This window comes from Loxodonta africana, chromosome 13, assembly GCF_030014295.1.
Source record: "Loxodonta africana isolate mLoxAfr1 chromosome 13, mLoxAfr1.hap2, whole genome shotgun sequence".
Lineage (NCBI taxonomy): Eukaryota > Metazoa > Chordata > Mammalia > Proboscidea > Elephantidae > Loxodonta > Loxodonta africana.
The window spans coordinates 39,280,723-39,304,066 of NC_087354.1; the positions used below are offsets into that span (position 1 = coordinate 39,280,723).

General features: G+C 37.3%; 1 protein-coding gene across 14 annotated transcripts in view; it reads right to left on the reverse strand.

Moving 5' to 3' along the window:
- The window catches only part of SCAPER (S-phase cyclin A associated protein in the ER), a 492,396-nt gene that overhangs the window by 371,062 nt on the left and 97,990 nt on the right, over window positions 1–23,344 (reverse strand). For 12 of the 14 annotated variants that reach the window (XM_023552952.2, XM_023552948.2, XM_023552950.2 and 9 more), the window contains 3 exons: window positions 17,474–17,574; window positions 16,040–16,156; window positions 9,498–9,658 (listed from right to left, as the gene is read on the reverse strand). In XM_023552952.2, the coding sequence (XP_023408720.1) occupies window positions 9,498–9,658; window positions 16,040–16,156; window positions 17,474–17,574 (379 nt within the window). Of the gene's footprint in view, window positions 1–9,497; window positions 9,659–16,039; window positions 16,157–16,286; window positions 16,364–17,473; window positions 17,575–23,344 lie in introns of those variants that run through there. The other 2 variants (XM_023552956.2, XM_023552955.2) reach the window with 2 other exon arrangements.

Here is a 23,344-nt window from a genome sequence, read left to right on the forward strand (position 1 = left end):
TAATTCTCTGGAAGTTTCTATAAAGCTAATCTTAATTTTACCTTAAATATATGGAAGAACTCACTAGTAAACTCATCTTGGCCTGGAATTTTCTTGGGGGAAAGATTTTAAGCCATAGATCACTTTTTAAAAATATTTACAGAATGTTTCAAATTTTCTAAGTCTTTCGGTTGTCCCTCAGTCCCAGTTGCTTTAGCTCCCCTGAACTGTTTTGGTTCCCTCGCCTGGCTGAATTTTTGTTAAGTTGTATTTTTCAAGGGATTTGTCCATTTCTCTTAATAACATTGTTAACAATAACCTTTCATTATCTTTTTAGTATCTGTGGGATTTCTAGCAATATTTCCTATTTCATTCCTGGTATTAGGCCTTCTCTTTTCTTTATCTTATCAGTATTTCTAGAGATTTACTAACTTCAACAGTCTTTTGAAGAACTATCTTTGGCTTTGTTGATTTTCTCTACTCTCACCTATATATTCTCCTTCCTTCTATGTTCCTTAGGTTCAACTTCGTATTCTTTTCTAGCTTCTTAAGATGTACATATCATGGAGTTTAGATTTTCTTCTTTTCTAATATGTGCATTTGAGGCTAGAAGTTTTCCTCAAAGTGTAGCTTTAGCTTAATCCCACAATTTTTTGAATGCTCTGTTTTCATTTGTATTCAATTCATATTTTCTAACTTTCATTGTGATTTCTTCTCTGACTTATGGGTTATTTAGAAGTATATTTCAAATTTTCAAAAATTTGGAAATTTTTTATGGCTATCTTTTTGTAATTGATTTCTAATTTAATGCCACTGTGATTAGAGAAAGAATGATTTCAATCCTCCAAAATTTATTTAGCCTTGTTTAATGGCCCAGCACATGTCACTTCTAGTAAATGTTCCCTGTTTGCTTAAATATGTATGTGGGCTTATATTTCTGGCCATGGCAATGTAGTTTTTCAAAATTAACCCTCCTCTTAACAAAAACAACTATAAAAGCTAGACAAAATATATAAATCAATTGTTTAAAGGCACTGGAAAGTAACCATGCAGGCAAGATTTGATGAACTACAATTCTTGAGAAAAGGGAAAGACAAAAAGGGGAGATCCATATTTATCCTGGCTTTTTCCCTGAGGACCTTTCACCAATTCACTGTGCAGAAACCAGCAGTTCAGCCAAGCGAGGAAAGAGAAACAGTTCAGGGGATCTAAAGCAACTGAGACTAAGGGACAAAAAAAAAATCTCAGAGAGGAGGGAACTGCAGGGAAGTGAGCCAAAAAAATCTACATTTAATCTCCCTTTAAGAAGTTTCACATTCACAACTCCTGAATTTTGCATATATGGATAAAGATTCCAAGAAACCCAGAAGAAAGCAGCAGCCAGGAAGCTAATGAGCTAAGCAGATATTGTAGCAACTAAGCAGCACTCAGGAAACAAACATTGGAACTCAGGAATGGAGTGGCCTTGGCAAACACCCCAGGCCTCAGTTAAGACCCCAGAAGGAATAAGGACAAACTGAAACACATCACTTTAATAAAGCCTCAAACCAAACCTTAACAGGATTAAGGTGATCTGCTTGTACTCTAAGTGTTTGCCAGAAGAAAAAGTGATCCTTCTAGGAGGAACCTCCATAATTTCTAACACAGAGTTAAACATCCAATAAAAAATTGTGACGTGTATGAAAAAACAGGGTCAAATGACTGAAAACAAAAGAAAAATTTTTTTTAAGTAACAAACCCACTGTAAATTCAGATACTTGATTTTTTGGACATAGACTTTAAAAGTAGTTATGATTATTACATTCAAGAAAATGCAGAAAAGATAAAGAATTCCAATAGACACCTGGAATCGATTTTTTTAACGATCAAATGGAGATTCTAGAACTGCCACATATACAGATGAAATTAAGAATTTAATAGATGGGTTTAACAGCAGTTTAGACACAGAAGAATAGAGGATTAGTGGACTTGAAGACATATCAATAAAAAGTATCCACACTGAAGCACAGCAAGAAAATATGATGAAAAAAATATGTATTATCATTGTTACGATATATCAAATACGTCAAATTCACTGATCAGAATTTTGTTCATAAAATCTATGTTTTTATTGATTTTTGCTACTTGTTCTATCAGTTAAGAGAGGTGTCTTGAATTTTCCCAGTATAAATGTATATTTGTCAGTTTTTCCTTTCAGCTCTATCAAATACTTACCTTACATAGTGTTATGTATTAAACATATAAATTTAGACTATCTGTTGTTGAACTAAACCTTTAATCATTAAGAAATTTCCTTCTTTAAAATGCTCCATGCCTACTTCGTCTATTTTGTCTAATATTAGAGCAATACCAGCTTTGATTTGAATAGAATACACATGGAACTTTTTTTCCCATCCTTTTCATTCAAACCTTTGTATTTAAGATGTATTGCTTAAGCAGTATATAGTTTGTCATACTGTGGTAGTTTGTGTGTTGCTAGACTATTTTTAATTGAATATTTAGACTATATTTGATCACTGATATATTTGTATTTCTATCTACCATGTTATAATTTGATTTTTATTTGTCCCAAGTTTCTTCTTCTCCTTTCTTGCCTTCTTTTGGATTTATAAAATATTTTTATTATTCTATTTTCCCTTCTATCAAACCCATTGCTGTTGAGTCGATTTCAATTTATAGAGACCCTACAGGACAGAGTAGAACTGCCCCAAAGGGTCTCCAAGGAGCAGCTGATGGATTTGAACTGGCAACCTTTTGGTTAGCAGTCACAGCTCTTAACCACTGCACCACCAGAGCTCCTTCCCTCCTATTAAAAAACCAAACCCACTGCCATCAAGTTTGGGTTTTTTTTTTTCTATTAGGTTACCAGTTATATATTCTTTTAGTCTTATTATAAGAGTTTCCTGGAGTTTTTTTTTTTTTTTTTTTTTTTAATATAACAGACGGACTGACACAGTGGCTGCAGCAATGGGCTCAGGCATAACAACGATTATGAGCATAGCACAGGATTGGGCAGAGTTTCGTTCTGTGGTACACAGGGTCTCTATGAGTTGGAACCAACTCGACAGCACCTAATAACAACAACAATACAAGTCAGAAATTCTATCACCTCCCATACAATGGTAGAACCCCAGAAAATTTAAACTCTACTTACTCCTCTTCTGCTACTTGGGTTACTGTCATAAATTTATATTCTACATATATTTCAAGCCATGCAAGACATTAACATCATTATGTTTCATACAGTCAAAATTAACTATTTCATAGTCAATGCTCATTTAGTGTTACCAACATGTTTACACAGTCTAGTGTTCATTTCTTTATACATTTCTATGTTTCCATCTGTGCTAATTTTCCTTAAATCTGAAAAATTCTCTGTTCTACTTTTTAATGAAGGCCTACTGATGACAATTTATCTCAATACTTATTTGTGTGGAATTATCTTTATCTTATCTTCATTTTGAAAAATATTTTGACTTAATATAGAATCCTAGCTTTGCAGTTACTTGTTTTCTCACCATCTTAAATATGTCATTCCGATGTATTCTGGCTTCCATAGTTAGTGTTGTGAAGTCAGCTATCAGTTAATTCTTGATCCTTTGAAAATAAAGTGTCTTCTTCTCCTCTGATTACTTTCAAAGATTTTCTCTTTCTTTGATTTTCTGTATTTTTATTATGTCATAGCTAGGGGGACCTGTTTTGTATTGCACTTGCTTGGGGTTTATAGTGCTTCTTCAATTTGAGACTTGACGTCCTTCAACAGCTTGGAGATATTCTCAATGATTACTTCCTCAAATATTTTTCTTGCTCCATTCACTCTATGCCTTCATGGACTCCATTTATAGGTATTCCTGTAATGCTCTTCTTTGCATTTTGCTATCTTTTTTCCCTCCATGATTTAACCTCAATATTTTCTACTGTACTTAGAATTAATTAAATCCCCAACTCTCCCAAATTCAAAAACTTCTCTTTATATGTAAAGACATTGGGGAAAAAAAAAAAACCAAACCCATTGTTGTCGAGTTGATTCCAACTCACAGTGACCCTACAGGACAGAGGAGAACTACTCCATAGGGTTTCCAAGGAGCATCTGGTAGATCCACACTTCTAACCTTTTGGTTAGCAGCCAAACTCTTAACCACTATGCCACCAGGGTTTCCCGTAAACACACAGGACATTTTAAGAATTTCATTCACTTTCTTGAATTTTTCTCTTCCAGAGCACTGTGACCATTCCCATCTAGGCATGGTTCACAGCTATCATTCTGGGAACCTCAGTTAACTATCATAAGGTGATTATCTTTGACTCTTTCCTGAGTTGGTTCCTGCCAGTAGTGACTGAGTCCATGGCAGATTGAGAAAAAAAAAATGATACCACGCCTGTTTGAAAATGTCTTTAATCTGCTCTCATACTCAATTGATAAATGGGCTAGACACTGAATTTTAGATTAGAAATTATTTTCCTTCAGAATATTTAAGACACTGCTCAATTTTCTTGTGGCTTCTAGTGTTACTTTTGCAAAGGCAGATGCCATTCTGATTCCTGGTCATTTGTATATAAACTGACTTTTCTTTCTGTAATCTTTTAGAGCCTTCTATCTATTCAGAAATTCCCCAACTGTTTTGATGTCACTCTATTTTTATCCATTGTACTAGGCACTTAATGGGCTCTTTTGGTCTAGAATTTTATATCCTTCCATTAAGAGAAATTTTTAAATATTCATTCATGATTTCTTCCCTTCCTTTCTCTCTCTTTCTATAACTCTTTACATAACTATATTTATTCAGATATTGGATATTTCCCATTATCTATTTCTAAATAACAAGCTCAAAATTTATCAACCATTTACTATAAAGCTACAGTGATGGAGCCAGTGAGGTACCGACAAAAGAATGGATAAATCAATTAGCAGAACAGAATAAAGGTCAGAAATAGAGTTGCACGAATATTGTCAAATGGTCTCTGATAAAGGAGCAAAGGCAATTCGATGGAGAAAAAAAAGTCTTTCAACAAATGGTGCTGCAACAACTGGACATCTACATGCAAAAAAGTTGATCTAGACACAGGCCCCACAGCTTTCAAAAAAAATGAGCTGAAAACAGATCAGAGACCTAAATATAAGACACAAAGCTATACAACTTCTAGAAGAAAGCATAGAAGAAAATCTAAGTAACATTAGGTTTCACCATGACTAACTGTCCGACGTACTGCTAGAAGATGAGTCCCCCAGGTTGGAAAGCACTCAGAAGACACAGTGGCTGCAACAATGGGCTATAGCATACCAGTTAAGTATGAAGATGGTGCAGGGCCAGGCAACATTTTGCTCTGTTGTACAGAGTCAGTGTACTTAATGGCAGCTAACAACAACAATCCAAAATATACAAAGAACTCTTAAAACTCAACAATAAGAAAACAACCCAATTTGAAAATGGGCAAAAGATCTGAACAGACACTTCACCAAAGAATAAATAAATACAGGTGGCATATAAACGTATGAAAAGATGCTCAATATCATGTCACTGGGGAATTGGAAATTAAAACAATGAGATGCAATGGTATAGTGACTTTGGAAGACAATCTGGCAGTTTCATACAAAGCTAAACATATGCTTACCATATAATCCAGCAACCACATCCCTTGATTTCTACCCAAACAAATGGAAATATATGCCCACATAAAAACTTGCACAGAGTGTTTATAGCAGTTATTTATTCATAAACGCCAAAATTTGGAAGCAAATAAGATGTCCTTCAATAGGTGAATAGAAAAACTGTGGTGCACCCATACAACAGAGTATTATTCAGTGATAAAAATACATGAACTATCAAGTCATGAAAAGATACAGAGGAACCATAAATACATATCGCTCAGTGAAAGGAGTCCCTCAGTAGTGTAAACAGTTAACATACTCGGTTGCTAACTGAAAGTTAGAAGTTTGAGTCCACCCAGAGACATGTTGGAAGAAAGGTCCGGTGATCTACTTCCAAAAAATCAGCCATTGAAAATCCTGTGGAGCACAGTTATACTCTGACACACATGAATAAGAGGGTTACTGTGAATAAGAGTCGACTTGACAGCTAGTGGTTTTTGGTTTAAGTGAACAAAGTGAACTGCATACTGTATGATTCCAATTATATGACTTTCTGGAAAAGGCAAAACTATAAAGATAGTAAAAAGATCAGTGGTTGCCAAGAGTTCAGGGGAAGAGAGGGATGACTAGGTGGAACACAAGGGATTTTCAGGGCAGTGAAACTATTCTGTATGATACTGTAAAGTTAGATACATGATATTGTGCATTTGTCAAAACCCATACAACACAAAGAGGAACCCCAATGTAAGGCTAAACTTTATTTAATAATAAATAATACTGTTTCAGCAATTGTAACAAATGGATCCTACAAATGCAAGGTAATAAAAAGAGGAGAAACAGTGTGCAGGGGGAAAAGAGAAGACACATGGGAACTCTTATGTACTTTCTACACAACTTCTCTATAAACAAAAAACTGCTCTAAAAAAACAAAGTCTATTAAAAAAAAAAACCAGCAACCATTTTATTTCCTTACAATTCTTTTGGGTCAGGAATTTGAATTGCGTTTAGTGGGGGGCTCCGTCTCTTCTCCACACGGTATTAGGTGGTTCATTTAAGGCTAGAGTATCTGTGATGACTTCACTCACATGTCTGAAGTCTTGGTAACACAGCTACTGGCTAGAATACCTAGGTTCTCCTCTGCATGGCCTCCTACTCTTCACATGGTCTCTTACTATTCTATGGTCTAGCCCAGGCTTCTTTACATGGCATCTGGCTTTCAAAAAGGAGAAAATGGAAGCGGCAAGGCCTCTTAAGGCTTAGGCTAGGAAGTTACGAAACATAACTTTTGTCACATTCTATTTACCATATCGAGTCACAGGCCCAGCCAAGATTCAAGGGAGAGGAAACAGACAGTGGGCATGGCATGCATGTACAGGGATGGAAGAAAGTGTTGACAGCTATTTTTGCAGACAATCTACCATAGTCTGTAATCTGACTTCCATAATGCACATGCCTCCTAAGACTGCCAAATTCTCATCCAATCACAGTATCAGCCTTGAAGACCATTATCTTGTGATATGTATCAGATCTGGATGTGGACAGGGTTTCAAAGGTACGGTTTTTCTTGATCTAGAAACTTGGGAGTTCAGTGGGGGAAAAGGGCTTAGAGTGGGGGTGGGAATGGGAGGCCTGAATATTATTTTTACAGATAGCCTTTCACTTAGTTTCCTTGTTTTCAACACAGTACTCCCATCATCCAATGTGCCTGGTATCCCTAATCTTTTTTACCTTCTCTCGAGTGGAAACCTCTAATCTCCTGCTGAGAAGAGAGAGGTACAGCTATCCTACTATTCAGAGTAGTTGAGGGGATGGAGGAAACTAAATAGTTAACATATCACCTACATCTTCATTCTAACTTCTAAAAGTACCTGCTCCCGCCAATTTTCGTACCTTTAGGGAGTTCTGTAGAGCAAATTGAATTGTTTTTCAATTTTGCCCCCTCTTCTAGCTTTTTTTTTTTTTTTCTAGCTTTTTTTTAGCTTAGGATTCAACTTGCTTACTCAAATGTCACTTACTACTGATCTGTCTCCTTTCCAGTTTCCAAAAATTTCTTCATATCATACCTTCTCCTGTCTCTTTTTTCTTAAGTCTTATTTTAAATCTATTTATACCATTTTAGTTGGGCTTGGACAAAGAGCAAAGCAAATACATGTGCTCAATCTGTCACCTTTAACTAGAATTATTTTTATAGCACACTGCTACAACTTCACTGCTACAGCTACTATTACTATAAATTACTTGAAATATGCATAACTAACTGTGACATAACACTCTGCTCAAACTCCGAAAATAAAGACCAAAGTGGTACTAAACAAAACTTCCCATTAATGAGTGTTTTATTTTTTAAGCCTAGTTGTAACCAAAGTTTATCATTTCATCTCAGGTAAATGGGTCACTCATGAATAATCAGAGTACTGCTTTAAATAAAACCATGATGATGTGTAACACCATGTTTAAGATTTTTGCAATTTAAATTTTATAACTCATTTCTCAGACTTTTTCAAGATACAAAAACTAAGCTTTGTGGTCCCACATTTCCTACCTCTTCCTGAAAGAAGTAACTGAGGTTTTCTACTAGCAAGTCTGCATAAAGAAACAAGGGCATATAGTAAATAGAAGTAAGGAATATTATTTAAAATAAATCAGTACAACTTTCGGAGACTGAAGTGGCAAAACAAAACACATCAACAATTCAAAGGTGGCAATGCCTTCGTTATTTCCAATAAAACACTTTTTTGAACCAAAAAGCTCTGATGGGATCTTTCATTGTAGATAAAAGAATGCAGTTTTCTTAAGTTCCTGAGAAGTACCACAAACTCATCAGCACTAATTTCATTCTAAAATCCAAGCCTCTACATATGTGCAAAAATTCTCTCTGGATTTCTATACACAACCATTTTATGAAGGACATTCTCATGGGACAAGTTACTTATTCCAGGTAGACCCTTAGAATAATAGCCCTCCTATTTATTTGTGCTCCTTAATTAGTTATGATAGCATAGTGTAATGGACTGAATTGTGTCTCCCCAAAAATATGTGTCAACTTGGTTAGGCCATGTGTGGTTGTCCTCCATTTTGTGATTTTCCTATGTGTTATAAATTACAGCCTCTACCTGTGGTTAAAAGGATAAGGTGGGATATAACACTCTTGCTCAGGCCACATCCCCGATCCAATAGAAAGGGATTTTCCCTGGGGTGTGGCCTGCACCACCTTTCATCTCAAGAGATAAAGGGAAAGGGAAGCAAGCAGAGAGTTGGGGACCTCATACCACCAAGAAAGCAGCACCGGGAGCAGAGCACGTCCTTTAGACACAGGGTCCCTGTGCCTGAGAAGCTCCTCCACCAGGAGAAGCCATCCTCCAGAGTCTACAGAGAGAGAAAGACTTTGCCTGGAGCTGACACCCTGAATTTGGACTTATAACCTACTAAACTTTGAGAAAATAAATTTCTCCTTGTTAAAGCCATCCACTGGTGGTATTTCTATTATGGCAGCACTATATGACCAAGACATATAAACAATAGATGTGTGAGCAAAGATAAACACAGAACATTATTTTGCAGTACCAAAATCTAACCAAAGTAATAAGATGGTACTTAAAAGATACTGCCTAGAGAGTGGTCTAATCCTTTGTTTTGTTTTTAAGTCAAAAGAATTCTAAGAATCTTATAAATAAACAGAAAAAAAAAACATTCTATTTAAAGCTTACTCAGGGCAAATCTGAGATCAGAATGATCTCCATACGCTTTCACACCTGCTTGAAAGTAGTTATGCTCGGCTTTTAAGATGATCTTAAAATTAATATCACATAGATGATGTAAAAAGATAAATACATAATTCCAATAAGATCAATTTCAAACAAAGTAATCAATATGTGTACCTCTCTTTACATCTATCTATGTACAATAAAAAAAGATTAAAGTCACTTGCCATTTTTGCGGGAACTCTTCTGTACTGTCATCGGTGGGCAAGACTGGGCAGGTGCTATATCTGAAGAAGCAGGAGAGCCTGTATGATGAGCCTTTACCTTATCAGCCCAACTGACACCTGTGGGAGCCAGACGAGGGGCAGCCACTGTGCCAGTTGAACCCCTATGGAGAAAATGACTGTATTAATAAATTATATATGAAAGTTGCAATTTTAAATATGTACTTAATATATACTTGAATTTTAAATGAAGTGTGTGTGTGTGTGTGTGTGTGCACAGCCACATAGAGTTACACATAATCATAGCAATTTAAGGCAAATATAAATTTATCCTAGTCAAATATACTTCATTGATTTTATATAGCATAACATTAGAAAGTACAGGGAATAAATAGAAAAGAATAAGGATAATACAGAAGAAGCCCTCATTAGTGTTTTTAAAAAGAAAAATTCAGTTAAGTGCAGAATCTTAAAAAATTATATATACCTTAAGCTTTTCCTTTTCATTTAAAAATTATGTTTTAATAACATGAATGTTTGTTGATGTGCAATTTGTTGACATAGGTACATTAAAACAGGCTTTTTCCTTTGTGTACATTTCTCACACGAACCACCAGCGCCACCAGGGCTCCTGACAAGCATGAAGCCTGTTGACAAATGCCTTGTTGTTTCTTTGAAGTGGAATGAGAATTTAGTGACACCTGTGAAACAATCCTCAATCTTTCACAGTTGTCCTATTCATTCCTCATTTGACAGAAGGTTTATTTTAATATTTCACCTTTATCAAAGCTTTCCAAAAACTTATCTGAGTTTTCATAGAAACAATGGTTCCTTTTGCACTTTTCACACTTACATTTCACTGGTTTATTTAATATTTAAATTATGAGTTAAAATGAAGACAATATGCATAAATAAGTTTGATAACAAACAACATATTCTGAGTAAGGACATAACTCAACCAAAAGGAGAAGTGAGGAGATATATTAAAGACAGCCCAAGCTGTAATAAACAGTTTTACAATGATAACGAAGAGTGTCAGTTAACCCAACAACATGGTTAGGTGGAGATCAGTAAAAGAACTTTTACCATACATGCACTAAATGCTTCCAGTGTTAAAATAAACCACATACTATACAATACTCTGAATCACAGTCCAACAAAATGAAGTCCCTGTAAAATGTTGATTCAATATACAATACTTTGTTTGCTTATGCATTCTTCCCCCACTCCACTGAGGCCCAATTATTTTATGGTTCTGAAATTCACTAAGTCTCTACCAAAGGCAAAACTATCCAATAATTCCATAAAGAAATCTGAAAGCAGAAATCTGATTCTACTGAATAAACATTCAATGAGCTTTTACCAAGTCCCAGGTACAATGCTAACTGCTTGGGATATAGAGACATGACAAAGATCTTGCCTCAAAGAAGGTCATAGCATAAGTGGAAAAATAAACATTAAAAAAATCACAACATATTATAAATGTAATAGTAATACACTAATATACAAGGTTCGGCATTAACAAGAGGTACAAGTGATTAACTGTGACATGAGAGGAAAATAAGAAAAGCATCTAAGAAAGAGTAGGTTTTCAGAGAGATAAGAGAACTGACCTAGCAAAGTACTTACTGATCCATCTATTATACATCAAATGTTAAGACTCACTCTGAAGAATTAGAGTCAAACTTCTCTCTTAAAAACAAATTTCCCCAGAGGCATTTGTCAAAAACAATTAGTGAATACTGTTTAACACTGCAGCTGCCTGGGTGGCAATAACATTTGGAACAAACAAGAAGCTGACCAAAAAACTTAAAAGAAAAAGCTGCAGGATGACATGTCTGTAAAAACCCACCCCCACTGCCAGTGAGTAGATTTCAACTCATAGTGACCCTATAGGACGGAGGAGAACTGCCCCATAGGGTTTCCAAGGACTGGCTGGTGAATTCAAATTGCTAACCTTTTAATAAACAGCCAAACAATTACTGCACCACCAGGGCTCTGAGATGTCCATAAGGGGCTTTATAAAGCTCCAACAACCTAAACATGAAACCTTAAACAATAAAGATCATGGAAGAAAAAATAGGGACAACACTAGGTGCCCTAATACGTGGCATAAATACGGTACGAACAATAACTAACAATGCACAAACACCGAAGATGAACTAAGTAACTAGGAGCTCCTAAAAATTAAATACTTATGCTCATCCAAAGACTTCACCGAAAGAGAACCTAAAAAAAAAACCTACAGGTAGGGAAAAAATTTTTTAGCTATAATGTATCCAATAAGAGTCTAATCTATAAAATCTATAAAATACGTCAACACCTCAAAAAAAAATGCAATTAAAAATGGGCGAAGGATACAAACAGCCACTTTACCAAAGAAGACATTCAGGCAGCAAACAGACACATGAGGAAATGCTGACAATCATTAGCCATTAGAGAAATGCAAATCAAAACTACAATGAGATACCATCTCACCACATTACTGGCACTAATCAAAAAACCAAAAACTAGTAACTGTTGGAGAGGTTGCGGGGACATAGGAACTCTTATGCACTGCTGGTGACAGTGTAAAAAGGTACAACCACTATGGAAAACTATATGGCATCTTCTTAAAAATCTAGAAATAGAAACATCATAAAATCCAGCAATCCCACTATAGGAATATATCCTCAAGATATAACAGCTATCACATGAACAGACATATGCACACCCATGTTCACTGCGGCATTATTCACAACAGCAAAAAGACAGAAACAACCTAGGTGCACATCAACAGGAGAATGGATAAACAAATTATGGTACATACATACAATGGAATACTATGCAACAATAAAGAACAATGATGAATACGTGAAACATCTCACAACATAGATGAATCTGGAGGACATTATGCTGAGTGAAATAAGTCAATCACAAATATTGTATGAGACCACTATTTTAAAAACCCAAGAAAACGTCTACATGCAGAATAAAAACAATCTGATGGTTACAAGGGAGGGGAGGGAAAATCACTCACTAGATAGTAGACAGTTGTTAACTTTGGTGAACGCAAAGGCAACACACGATATAGGGGAAGTCAGAAAAACTTGACTAAGGCAAAGTCACAGAAGCTTCCTAGGCACATCCAAACATCTTAAGGGACCAACTTACCAGGGCTGAGGGCTAGGGACCATAGTCTCAGGGGACAACTAGGTCAACTGGCATAACAGAGTTCATAAAGAAAATGTTCCAAAACCTACTTTGGTGAGTAGCATCTGGGGTCTTAAAAGCTTGCAAGCTGCCATCTAAGATACATCGATTGGTCCCATCGCATTTGAAGCAAAGGAGAATGAAGAAAATCAAAGACACAAGGAAAATATTAATCCAAAGGACTAATGGACTATACAAACCACAGCCTCCACAAGCCTGAGCCCAGAAGAACTAGATGGTGCCTGGCTACCACCACTGACCATTCTGACAGGGATCACAACAGAAGGTCCAGAGTAGTGCAGGAGAAAAATGTAGAACAAAATCCAAATTCACAAAAAAAGCCCAGACTTACTGGTCTGACAGAGACTGGAGGAATCCCCCAGACTAGGGCCCCTGGGCACCTTGCTGACTCAGAACTGAAGCCACTCCTGAAGTCTGCCTTTCAACTAAAGATCAGACAGGCTATAAAACAAAAAATAACACACACGAGAATGTGCTTCTTACTCTTAGTTCAATTAAGTATAGATACCAAATAGGCAACACCTGTCCAGAAACATGGATGAGAAGGCAGGAAGGACAACAAAGCTGGACAAATGGCCATGGGGAACTCCGGGTGGAAAGGAGGACAGTGGCACATTGTGGTGCTTGCAATCAATGTCACGAGACAATGTGTGTATAAAATTTTGAATGCAAAACTAATTTGCACTGTAAACTTTCACCTGAGACACAATTAAAAAAAAAAAACAAAAAACTCCCACTCTTTGAAAGACAATGTTTAAAAAATGAAAAGATAAGCCAGAAACTAAAAGGAAATATTTGCAAATCATACACCTGATAAATGCCTTGTATCCAGAACATATGAAGAACTGTCAACACTCAACAATAAGAAAACAAACAGCCCAGTTTTAAAAAAATGGGCAAAAAGTTTGAACAGATACTACACCAAAGAAGATATATGGATAGGAAAGAAGCATACGAAAAGGTACACAACATTATTCATCAGTAGGGAAATGCAAATTAAAACCACAATGAGATAACACTAAACATCTACTGTTGCTAGCTGCCAGTGTGTAGGCTCCCAACTCACAGCAACCCCAAACACAACAGAATGAAACAATGCCCACTCCTGCACCATCCCCATGACTGGCTGATATGGATCACTGATCTATAGGGTTTTCATTGGCTAATTTTTGGAAGTAAATTGCCAGGCCTTTCTTCCAAGAACCAGTTGCTGTCGAATTGATTTGGACTCATGGTGATCCCATGTGCGTCAAGAGTTGAACTGTGCTCCAAAGGGTTTTCAATAGCTGGTGTTTTGGAAGTAGATCAGCAGGCCTTTCTTCTGAGGTACCTCTGGGTGGACCTGAACCTCCAACCTTTCAGTTAGCAGCTGAACTGTTAACCGTTTGAACCACTCAAGGACTCCACAAATCTATTAGAATGGCTAAAATGAAAAAGAATGGCCATTCCAAGTTTGCTGAGGATGTGAAGGAACTAAACCTCTCATACACTGTTGGTGGGAACCTAAAACAGAATAGCCACTTTAGAAAACAGTTTGGCAGTTTCTTACAAAGTTAAATATACACCTGCCATATGATCCAGCCATTCCACTCCTACGTATTTGCCCAAGATAAATAAAAAAATATATTTATACAAAGACTTGTACATGAATGTTCAAAGCAGCTTTATTTGTTTAATAGTCAAAATGTGGAAACAATCCAAATGTCCACTGATAAACAAATTGCTGTATATCCATACAATGGAATACTACTCAGAAATGAAAAGGAAGGAAACTATTAATGCACATTACAACATGGATGAATCACAAAATAATTACACTAAGTGAAAGAAGCCAGACAAAAAAAGAATAAACACTCTATGATCACGTTTACATAAAATTCTTAGAAATGCAAACTGAAGTACAGTGACAAAGCAAATCGGTGACAGCATGAGGGCTGGTTGTGTAAGAATCTTGAGTGGAGAAGTGAGGAGGTATTACAAAGGGTTATAAGAAAATCTTGGGTGTAATATATGTGTTCAAATTTGATTGTGGTGATGGTTTCATGAGAGCATATTATGTCAAAACTTATCACACTGCATGCTTTAAATATATACAACTTCTTGTATGTCAACAAAGCTGTTAAAAATAATCTGACAATACTGTCAAGGATGTGGGATAATGAATAGTCTCATATATTGTACTGGTAGAAGTGGCAAATTAGTACAAACCTTAGGAAAACAGTTTGACGTTATTTAGTAAAGCTAACAGACACAACCCCTATGACCTAATCCTCCCCCTTCCTAACTGTATACACTACAAAAACTCTTGCGTATGTACTAGACGCATGCGTAAGGATATTCATAGCAACACTGTTCATAATAGCCAAAAACTGGAAACACTTCAAAATATATCAACAATTGAATGAATAAATATTCATAAACTGAAATGCTATGCAGAAATGAAAATGAAATACAGCCATATATAACAAATTTTATATATAATAATGAGAGAAATAAATCACACAAAAAAGCTTACATAAAGAATTATCTTGTTCATAAAAAGTTCAAAATAGGCAAAACTAAACCATCTTGTTGAAGAATATATACACAGGCAGTAAAAACTAGAGAGAAAAGCGAATGGTTACCAAAAAAGTTATCAGTTACCTTAGTGGGCACACGGGAGATTATTGAGAAGGAACACACACAGGGCTTCAGGGGTGCTGACAACATTCTATTTCTTGACTAGGGAGTTTATTTTTACTATTACTATTATGTGAGGGGTTGTTATATAATTATTTTTTACCATGAGTATATTTTATGACCTTTCCAATATGTTATTATTCATAATTTTAAGACATAATTTAAAAATTTAAAGAAGTTCTCGGATTTGGTTATGCCCTCAACGTAAACTGCAAATCCTTTATATTAATTACTGGACTAACTACTCCAAGCTTTGATAGACAAAGTTAATTATTTGTATTGTATAATCAATTGTAATAAATATGTATGTGAATGCAATTATGTCAGCAATTCCAAATAACAGAGTGTATGATATATATACTTAGATCTTTGTTGTGAAAGAAATTGACAGTTCATGTCATGAATCATTTGGCAAGAAATACATTCATTGGTTTTAATCTTTGGATTACTAACTATATTTGCATATATTACATTTTCTCAAAGTTAAACTTTACTCTCTCGCATTTTTTTAATTTTTTCTTCAGACAATTTCAAACGTTTCCATGGGTATTTTTATAGTGGAATATCAGTTTTATACTATCACAAGTACATTACCAGCAAAGAATATTTAATTGTAATATAAGACTTAGTAGGCTTTTTTGAGTTCATCTCACCCAAAATTTAAACTTCTTCGAGCATTTGATGTTACACTTATTCGATCTGTTGATGGACTTGGAATCACGTGACGTCCTGGAGACATCTTCTTTACTTCCCATGCCAATGAAGTTGGTCTGCCAAATGAAAACATATAATTGATTCATTAATAAACAGGAAAACAAGATCATCTTTTCTCTTGGTTGTTAGTGGGTGAAAACAATCATGTCATGATTTTCCCTAGAGTGCTGCTTAACAGAAAGTTACCTTGTTACCAGTCAAGGTCATAGACGATCTGTTGTCCATGTTTTTCTACCCATTGCAGCACAGCAGCATAACTCTGCTGATCTAAAGGTCATAAAAACATTGAGACACACTACTTATAAATTACAAGCCTCCACACCACCAGGTTAAAAAAAAAATTTTAAAGGCAATAGTACTATTTTGGGCTGCCTATGTCTGATCTCCTTGAGAAACAAGTTTGTTGAATAGGCATCAAGACATAAAGACAATGGTGAGGGTTAAATAAAGATTATACAGGGAAATAGGAAGTCTCCCTCCATCTCTTAATCCCCCACAGAAGTGGTAGCGTACAGATTTCATTGCTCTCTGTTGGCAAGCTACGCAATGTAACTTCACTTCTACTCTTCCTTCTGTTCACTAGCCCCACAACCAATCAGTTGACAGGCACAGAGCACTCAGATGCTGCGTGCTGATTCCAAATGAAGCTTTCAAAAGGAATTTAGATCTCTCATTACCCGCCTAATAAAAAATCATCAATGTTCCTCACTGAATACTGTATTAAAAAGAAGTATCATCTTTCCCTATATCATCTCACATATGCCCTGTACTTCCACAGCTGTATATTTAATGCTACTCCCGTCCTAAAAGCCAATCACTTGTTAATATCCACCCCATCCTTTAAACACTACCCCTGCATCCACTATGAAATCTTTCCAACTGATCATCTAAGCAGGCTATGACCCTGTCCTTCTCTCAACACCCATAACAGGTTTTTGTTCAACAAGTTCTATTTTACCTCACTTTCATAGACTGTAAATTCCATGAGAGTAGTAAAGGTGTTATATTCAGCAATTAAATGGATAAAAGTACCTTGCACTGATAAAACTAAAAAAAAAAAACAAACTCACTGCCGTCCAGTTGATTCTGACCCATAGCGACCCTATAGGACAGAGTAGAACTGCCCCATAGAGTCTCCAAGGACTGCCTGGTGGATTCGCACTGCCGACCTTTTGGTTAGCAGCAGTAGCACTTAACACTACGCCAGCAGGGTTTCCTCTTACTGAGGTGCCCAATAAATATTTGTTACTGAACTGAATGAGAAATGCAACATTCAATTTTTATATTTCAAGTTACAAGGTCAAGTTTATTGTTCAGTCTCAGTGCCTGCTACCAAAACCAGCTGGCTGCTACAAAGACCAGAAATTCATTACCTGCTTTGAGCATCTGTCTTCTCTAGCTTTTCCTGAAGCTGAATCCAGTCAATCAATGCTTTGAAATCCCTTACATAGTTATCCAGCATCATTAGCACCTCCTAATTTAAAGTAAACAAAAATATTAAATTCTATTCTGAGGCTAAAAGTGCCAAGAAGAAACTATTAGAGGTGAATGACTTACGAATTCATAATTTTTACATTATATTCTCGTGGAGAAAGCTGCACAATCTACTGATCTATTTTTTTTTTTATCCTCACTGTTTAATAAGATAATAAAAAATTACTGCAGTTGAAAGTCTAAAGACCCAGAGATGGTACTGATATTTCTTCTCAAGATGTCCTCAAAAGGTCATCATTTTAACTTTTTTTATTGTGACATCTAATATAGAAAGTACACAAAACATATATGTACAAATAAATTACTGCAAAGTGAAGTCCTATGAAACCACCACCTAAGACGAAAAATACAACAATGCCAGTCCCTTCCAGCTCCTCAGGCACCCCTCCCAATTACTACCTCATCCTTCCTTCAAGGTAGCCACTACTTGACTTCTAATCATTTAATTTTGTCCATTTCTCAACTTTATGTAAATAAACTTATATAGTACACATTATTTTGTGGCTTCTTTCATAGTTTTGTTAAATAGATTCATCCATATCACAAAGTGAGTAAACTTGTAATTCAGTCACTGTCATTAATAAACAGTATTCCATCGTACGTATACACCGATATTTATTTCCTTAACCTCTTGATGGCAGACATTTGGGTGATTTCCATTTTTTGACATAACAAATTATGCTGTTATGAATAATCACGTACTTGTCCTCTGAACATATGTAGCCATCTCTGTTAAGTAGAACTGCTGAGTCATAGGGTAAGCATACATTCAACTATAGTGCATAATGCCAAATTGTTTTCCAGGGTGGCTGCCATTCCTACCAGCAGTTTTATACAAGTTCCTCTTGCACCACATTCTCACCTACATTTGCTATTATCCATTTGTAGGTGTGTGTTTTGTTCTGCTTTTTAACCTGAGCCACTTCAACAGGAAAGTACCAGGTATCAGTGCTTCATTCCTTTTAATGGCTGAATAATTGCATAAATATGCCAAATTTTGTTCCATCTATTTTATTCATAAGTTATGGAAACCCTGGTGGTGTAGTGGTTAAGAGCTACAACTGCTAACCAAAAGGTCTGCAGTTCGAATCTACCAGGCACTCCTTAGAAATTCTATGGAGCAGTTCTACTCTGTCCTATAGGGTCGCTATGAGTCAGAACTGACTCAACAGCAACGGGTTTGGTTTTTGGTTATTCATAAATTGATAAACATTTGGTTTGTTTCCAGTTTCAGTTGTTATGAATAATGCTGCTATGAACATTCATACATAAGTTTTTGTGTGAACGTATTTTCATTTCTAGTGGGTATATACCTGGGATTAGAACTGCTGTGCTGTATGGTATTTCTATGCTTCACTTTTTTATGAATCAGCGAACTGTTTTCTACAGAGGCTGCTCCATTTTACATTCCCATCAGCAATTTACAAGGACTGATAACACCCAACATCAAGACATATATAAAAGTAATCAAGAGAGTGTGGTATTGCTGAAAGAACAAAAAGATCAATGGAATAGAACAGAAAGCCCAGAAACAGGTCTATACAAATATAGTCAACTAATCCTTGACAAAGAAGCAAACAACTCAATGAAGACTGTCTTTTCAACAAATTGAACAACTGGACACCCACAAGCAAAAAAAACGAACCTAGAGACAGATCCTCCACCTTTCACGAAAAATAATTCAAAATGGATCATAGATCTAAATGTAAAATGCAAAACTATACAACTTTTAGAAAAAATCTAGGTGATCTTGGATTTGGCCATGACTCCTCAGATACAACAACAAAAGTACAATCTATAAAAGAAAAAATTGATAAATTGGACTTCATTAAAATTAAAAATTTCTGGAGACAGAGACAACATGGCACTATAGACAGAAACACCATGCTGTCCCTCCAGAGCAAAGACCTGAAAAACTGAGTAAAACAGAGAAAAACATCAATTCTAGAACCCTAACGGCTTGAATCCCCTAGGTGCTCCCTGGAAACCCTATGGGTGCAGATCTACTCTGTCCTATAGGGTCACTATGAGTTGGAACTGACTTGACAGCAATGGGTTAGGGAAGTGTCAAAAGAAGAGATAAAGAACTCAACCAAGCACCAAATGGAATAAGAAACTGACAGAGAACAGAGAGCAAGGATAGATATGGAATGGAAGTCCCCTATCAGCTAACATGGCCTGGATTCGCCATCTTGGACTCCTCAGCCACCCAGATTGGTGGACAGGGAGTACGGGAAGGCAGCTTCATGGAGTCCCCAGCAGAAGACAGAGAACCTTGTAACCAGTGATACATGCTTTCCCACCTCCCCACCCTTCTTCCCCCTGCTTGGCCTCCGCAGCTTCCTGGTGGACAGCGGTCGCTTGGCCAGGGAGGCACTGTCTGTGCTACGTGGATTCACCCCACCCACACCAGCAAGCTCCTGCAGTGCCATTTTTTTAATGCTATTGTTGCTTCTTCTCTTTCTCTCTCACCTTTTTCCCTTCCTTTCTCTCAAACACCTGGCTCCATGTGCCATCTTTGCTTCTTCTTGACAGGCTGTGAAGTGCAGCTTGGCTGGGGAATCGCTTCCCCAATCCACACTGCCATGCCAGTGGGATCCCTAGGGGTACTTTTTTCTTTTTTCTCTTTGTTTTTTCCTTTTTGTTTTTCATTTTTTGATTTCTTGTCTCTCTCTACGTTCCTTCTTTTCCTGTCTCCTGAAAACCTGGCGCTATATGCCATCTCTACACATTCTAGATAAGCTGTGCTGCTTGGCTTGGGAGCCACTTCCCAGGCCTGCTCCGCCATGCTCTTGGGATCCCTGGAGCGTTTTTTTTTTAATTATTTAATTTCATTTATCTTTTTCTTCTTTTCTGTTTTTCTTCATTTCTCAGTTTCTTGTGTTTATTTTCCTTCTGTCCCTGTCTACTAAATACCTGGCCCTGTGTGCCATGTCCACCCCATCTAGATGGGCTGTGCAAGTACCTAGTAACTTGGGAGCCACTTCCCCAGTCCATGCCACCAAAGCCAGTGGACTCCTTGGGAATTTTTTTTTTTTTCTTTTCTCAATTTCTTGTCTTTCTCTACCATCTTTCCCTTCTTTTACCCTGAACATCTGGCAACGTGTGCCACCTGTGCTTCTTCTAGACGGGCTGTGCAGTGCCAAGTGAGTGGGGAGCCACCTCCCTGATCCATGCCACCATAGCAGTGGACTCCCTAGGGGCATTTTTTTCTCCCTTTTTCTCTTCATTACTTGATTTCTTGTCTCCCTCTACCTTCCTTCCTTACCCTTCTCCTGAACACCTGGCGATATATGTCATCTCTGCTCCTGCTTCACAGGCTATGCGGTAACACTTGGCTGGGGACCCACTTCCGGTGGGCTCCCTTGGGGCATTTTTTTCTTCTTTCTTTACTTTCTTATTTTTGTCTCGGTTTCTTGGCTCTCTCTACCTTCCTTCCTCACCCTTCTCCTGAACACCTGGCAACATGTGCCATCTCCACTCTTGCTTGACAGGCTGTGCAATGTCACTCAGCTGGGGACTTGCTTCTGGTGGGCTCCCTTGGGGCATTTTTTTCTTTTTCTTCTTTTTTTCTCGGTTTCTTGACTCTACCGTCTTTACTCACCCTTCTCCTGAACACCTGAAGCTGTGTACCATCTCTACTCCATTCTGATAGGCTGCGCAGCACCGCTCAGTTGGGTACCCACTTCTGGTGCACTCCCTTGGAGCATCTTTCTTTCTTTCCCTCTTTCCTCTTTTTTTTTTTTTTCTCAGTTTCTTATCTCTCTCTACCTCACTTCCTTTCCTTCCTCCCAACCACCTGGCATCTTTTTCTTTCTTTTCTCAGTTTCTTGTCTCTCTCTACATTCCTTCCATTCCTTTCTCCCAACCACACAGCTGTGTTTGCTTTTAATCTAGTTTCTTCTCTTTCCCTTCCTTCCTTTCTTTTCTCCCGCCCATCTAGCTGTGCCTCACCAACTAGCTAGAAAGCCACTGGCACACGACTTCCCCGGGTCTGCACCACTCCAACAGCAGGCTCCCTCACCATTTTTTTGTCTCCTGTTTCTCTCTCCTCTTTCTCTTCTTTCCTACACACACTTGGCTCCACATATCAAAACCTTCCTCCTCCCTCCTGCCTATGCGCACCATGCACTGAACACTGCGCCCCCAGAAAGCACAGGCACGGTCTACCAGAGCCTGCCTGGCATCAACCCTGGCCCCGCCCTGTCAGCCCCAGTACGTGCCACAAACAACCCATCCCAGCCCCTCCCCTTCCACTGGACCTGCCCTGTTGCACCACAGCTGAGCAACTGGCCGTGCCCATTGGACAAGGGGTAAGAAGTTTGTGTCCACACACAAACACACAACAAAGAACACCCAGCCCACCTGCTCAGACATAACCAGATAAAACAAAAAAAGCAGGAAGAAACAAACAAATCTACAATCAATAAACAAAGAAAATAACTACTAAATGCCCCAAAGACAGCAGACAATATCAAAACATATATGAAAAAACAGGACAGGATGGTTCCAATAGGCATCTGTAATGAATTGAATTGTGTCCCCCAAAAAATGTGTCAACTTGGTTAGGCCATGATTCCCAGTATTCTGTGGTTGCCCTCCATTTTGTAATTGTAATTTTATGTTAAAGAGGATTAGGCTGGGATTGTTAACACCCTTACCAGGTCGCATCCTTGATCCAATGTAAAGGGAGTTTCCCTGGGGTGTGGCCTACACCATCTTTTACCTCTCAAGAGATAAAAGGAAAGGGAAGCTAGCAGAGAGCTGAGTGCCTCATACCACCAATAAAGCTGCACCAGGAACAGACTGCATACTCTGGACCCAGGGTCCCTGCACCTGAGAAGCTCCTCGACCAGGGGAAGATTGAGGACAAGGACCTTCCTCCAGAGCCAACAAAGAGAGAAAGCCTTTCCCTGGAGCTGACACCCTAAATTTAGACTTGTAACCTATTAGACTTGTGAGAGAATAAATTTCTCTTGTTAAAGCCATCCACGTGTGGTATTTCTGTTATGGCAGCACTAGATAAATAAGACAGCATCCAAAATAAAACACGAGATGACTTTCCAGCAGAAGAAAAGGCACTTGACCTACGTGATATGGAATTCAAATATTTAATATTCAGAACTATCTAAGAGTTGAAGGAAAAGGCTGACAAAAATAAGGAAAATAGACAAAATTATGGAAAAGACAGCAAAATCATGGAAAACACAGACAAAACAATGGAAGAATTCAGGAAAATAATACAGGAACAAAATGTCAAAATAAACTCACAACTAGAAATCATACAAAAACCACACCTAGAAATCCAAAAGATGAACAACAAGGTTTCAAAATTGGACAGTATCACAGACAGTCTGAGGAAGTCTGAAACAATGAAAGATAGGATCAGCAAAATTGAAGACAAATACATGGATACCACTTTGAGGAAAAATGAGAGAAAAGAAATAAAAATGAAGAAACACTAAGAATGACAGGGCACAGAATCAAAATAAAAAATTTGTGAGTGATCGGAGTTCCAGAATGGGGAGAAAACGGAAAACACAGAGAGGATCATTGAAAAATTGCTCACAGTAAACTTCCTTAAAATCGTGAAAGATGAAAAGTTGACCAGTCAAGAAGCTCAAACCCCATAGCGAATTGACCCCAAAAGAAAACCACCAAGGCATATCATAACCACACTCGCTAAAACCCAGGACAAAGAATTCTGAGGCCAGCTTGAGAAAAATGAAAAGTCACATACAGATGGGAAA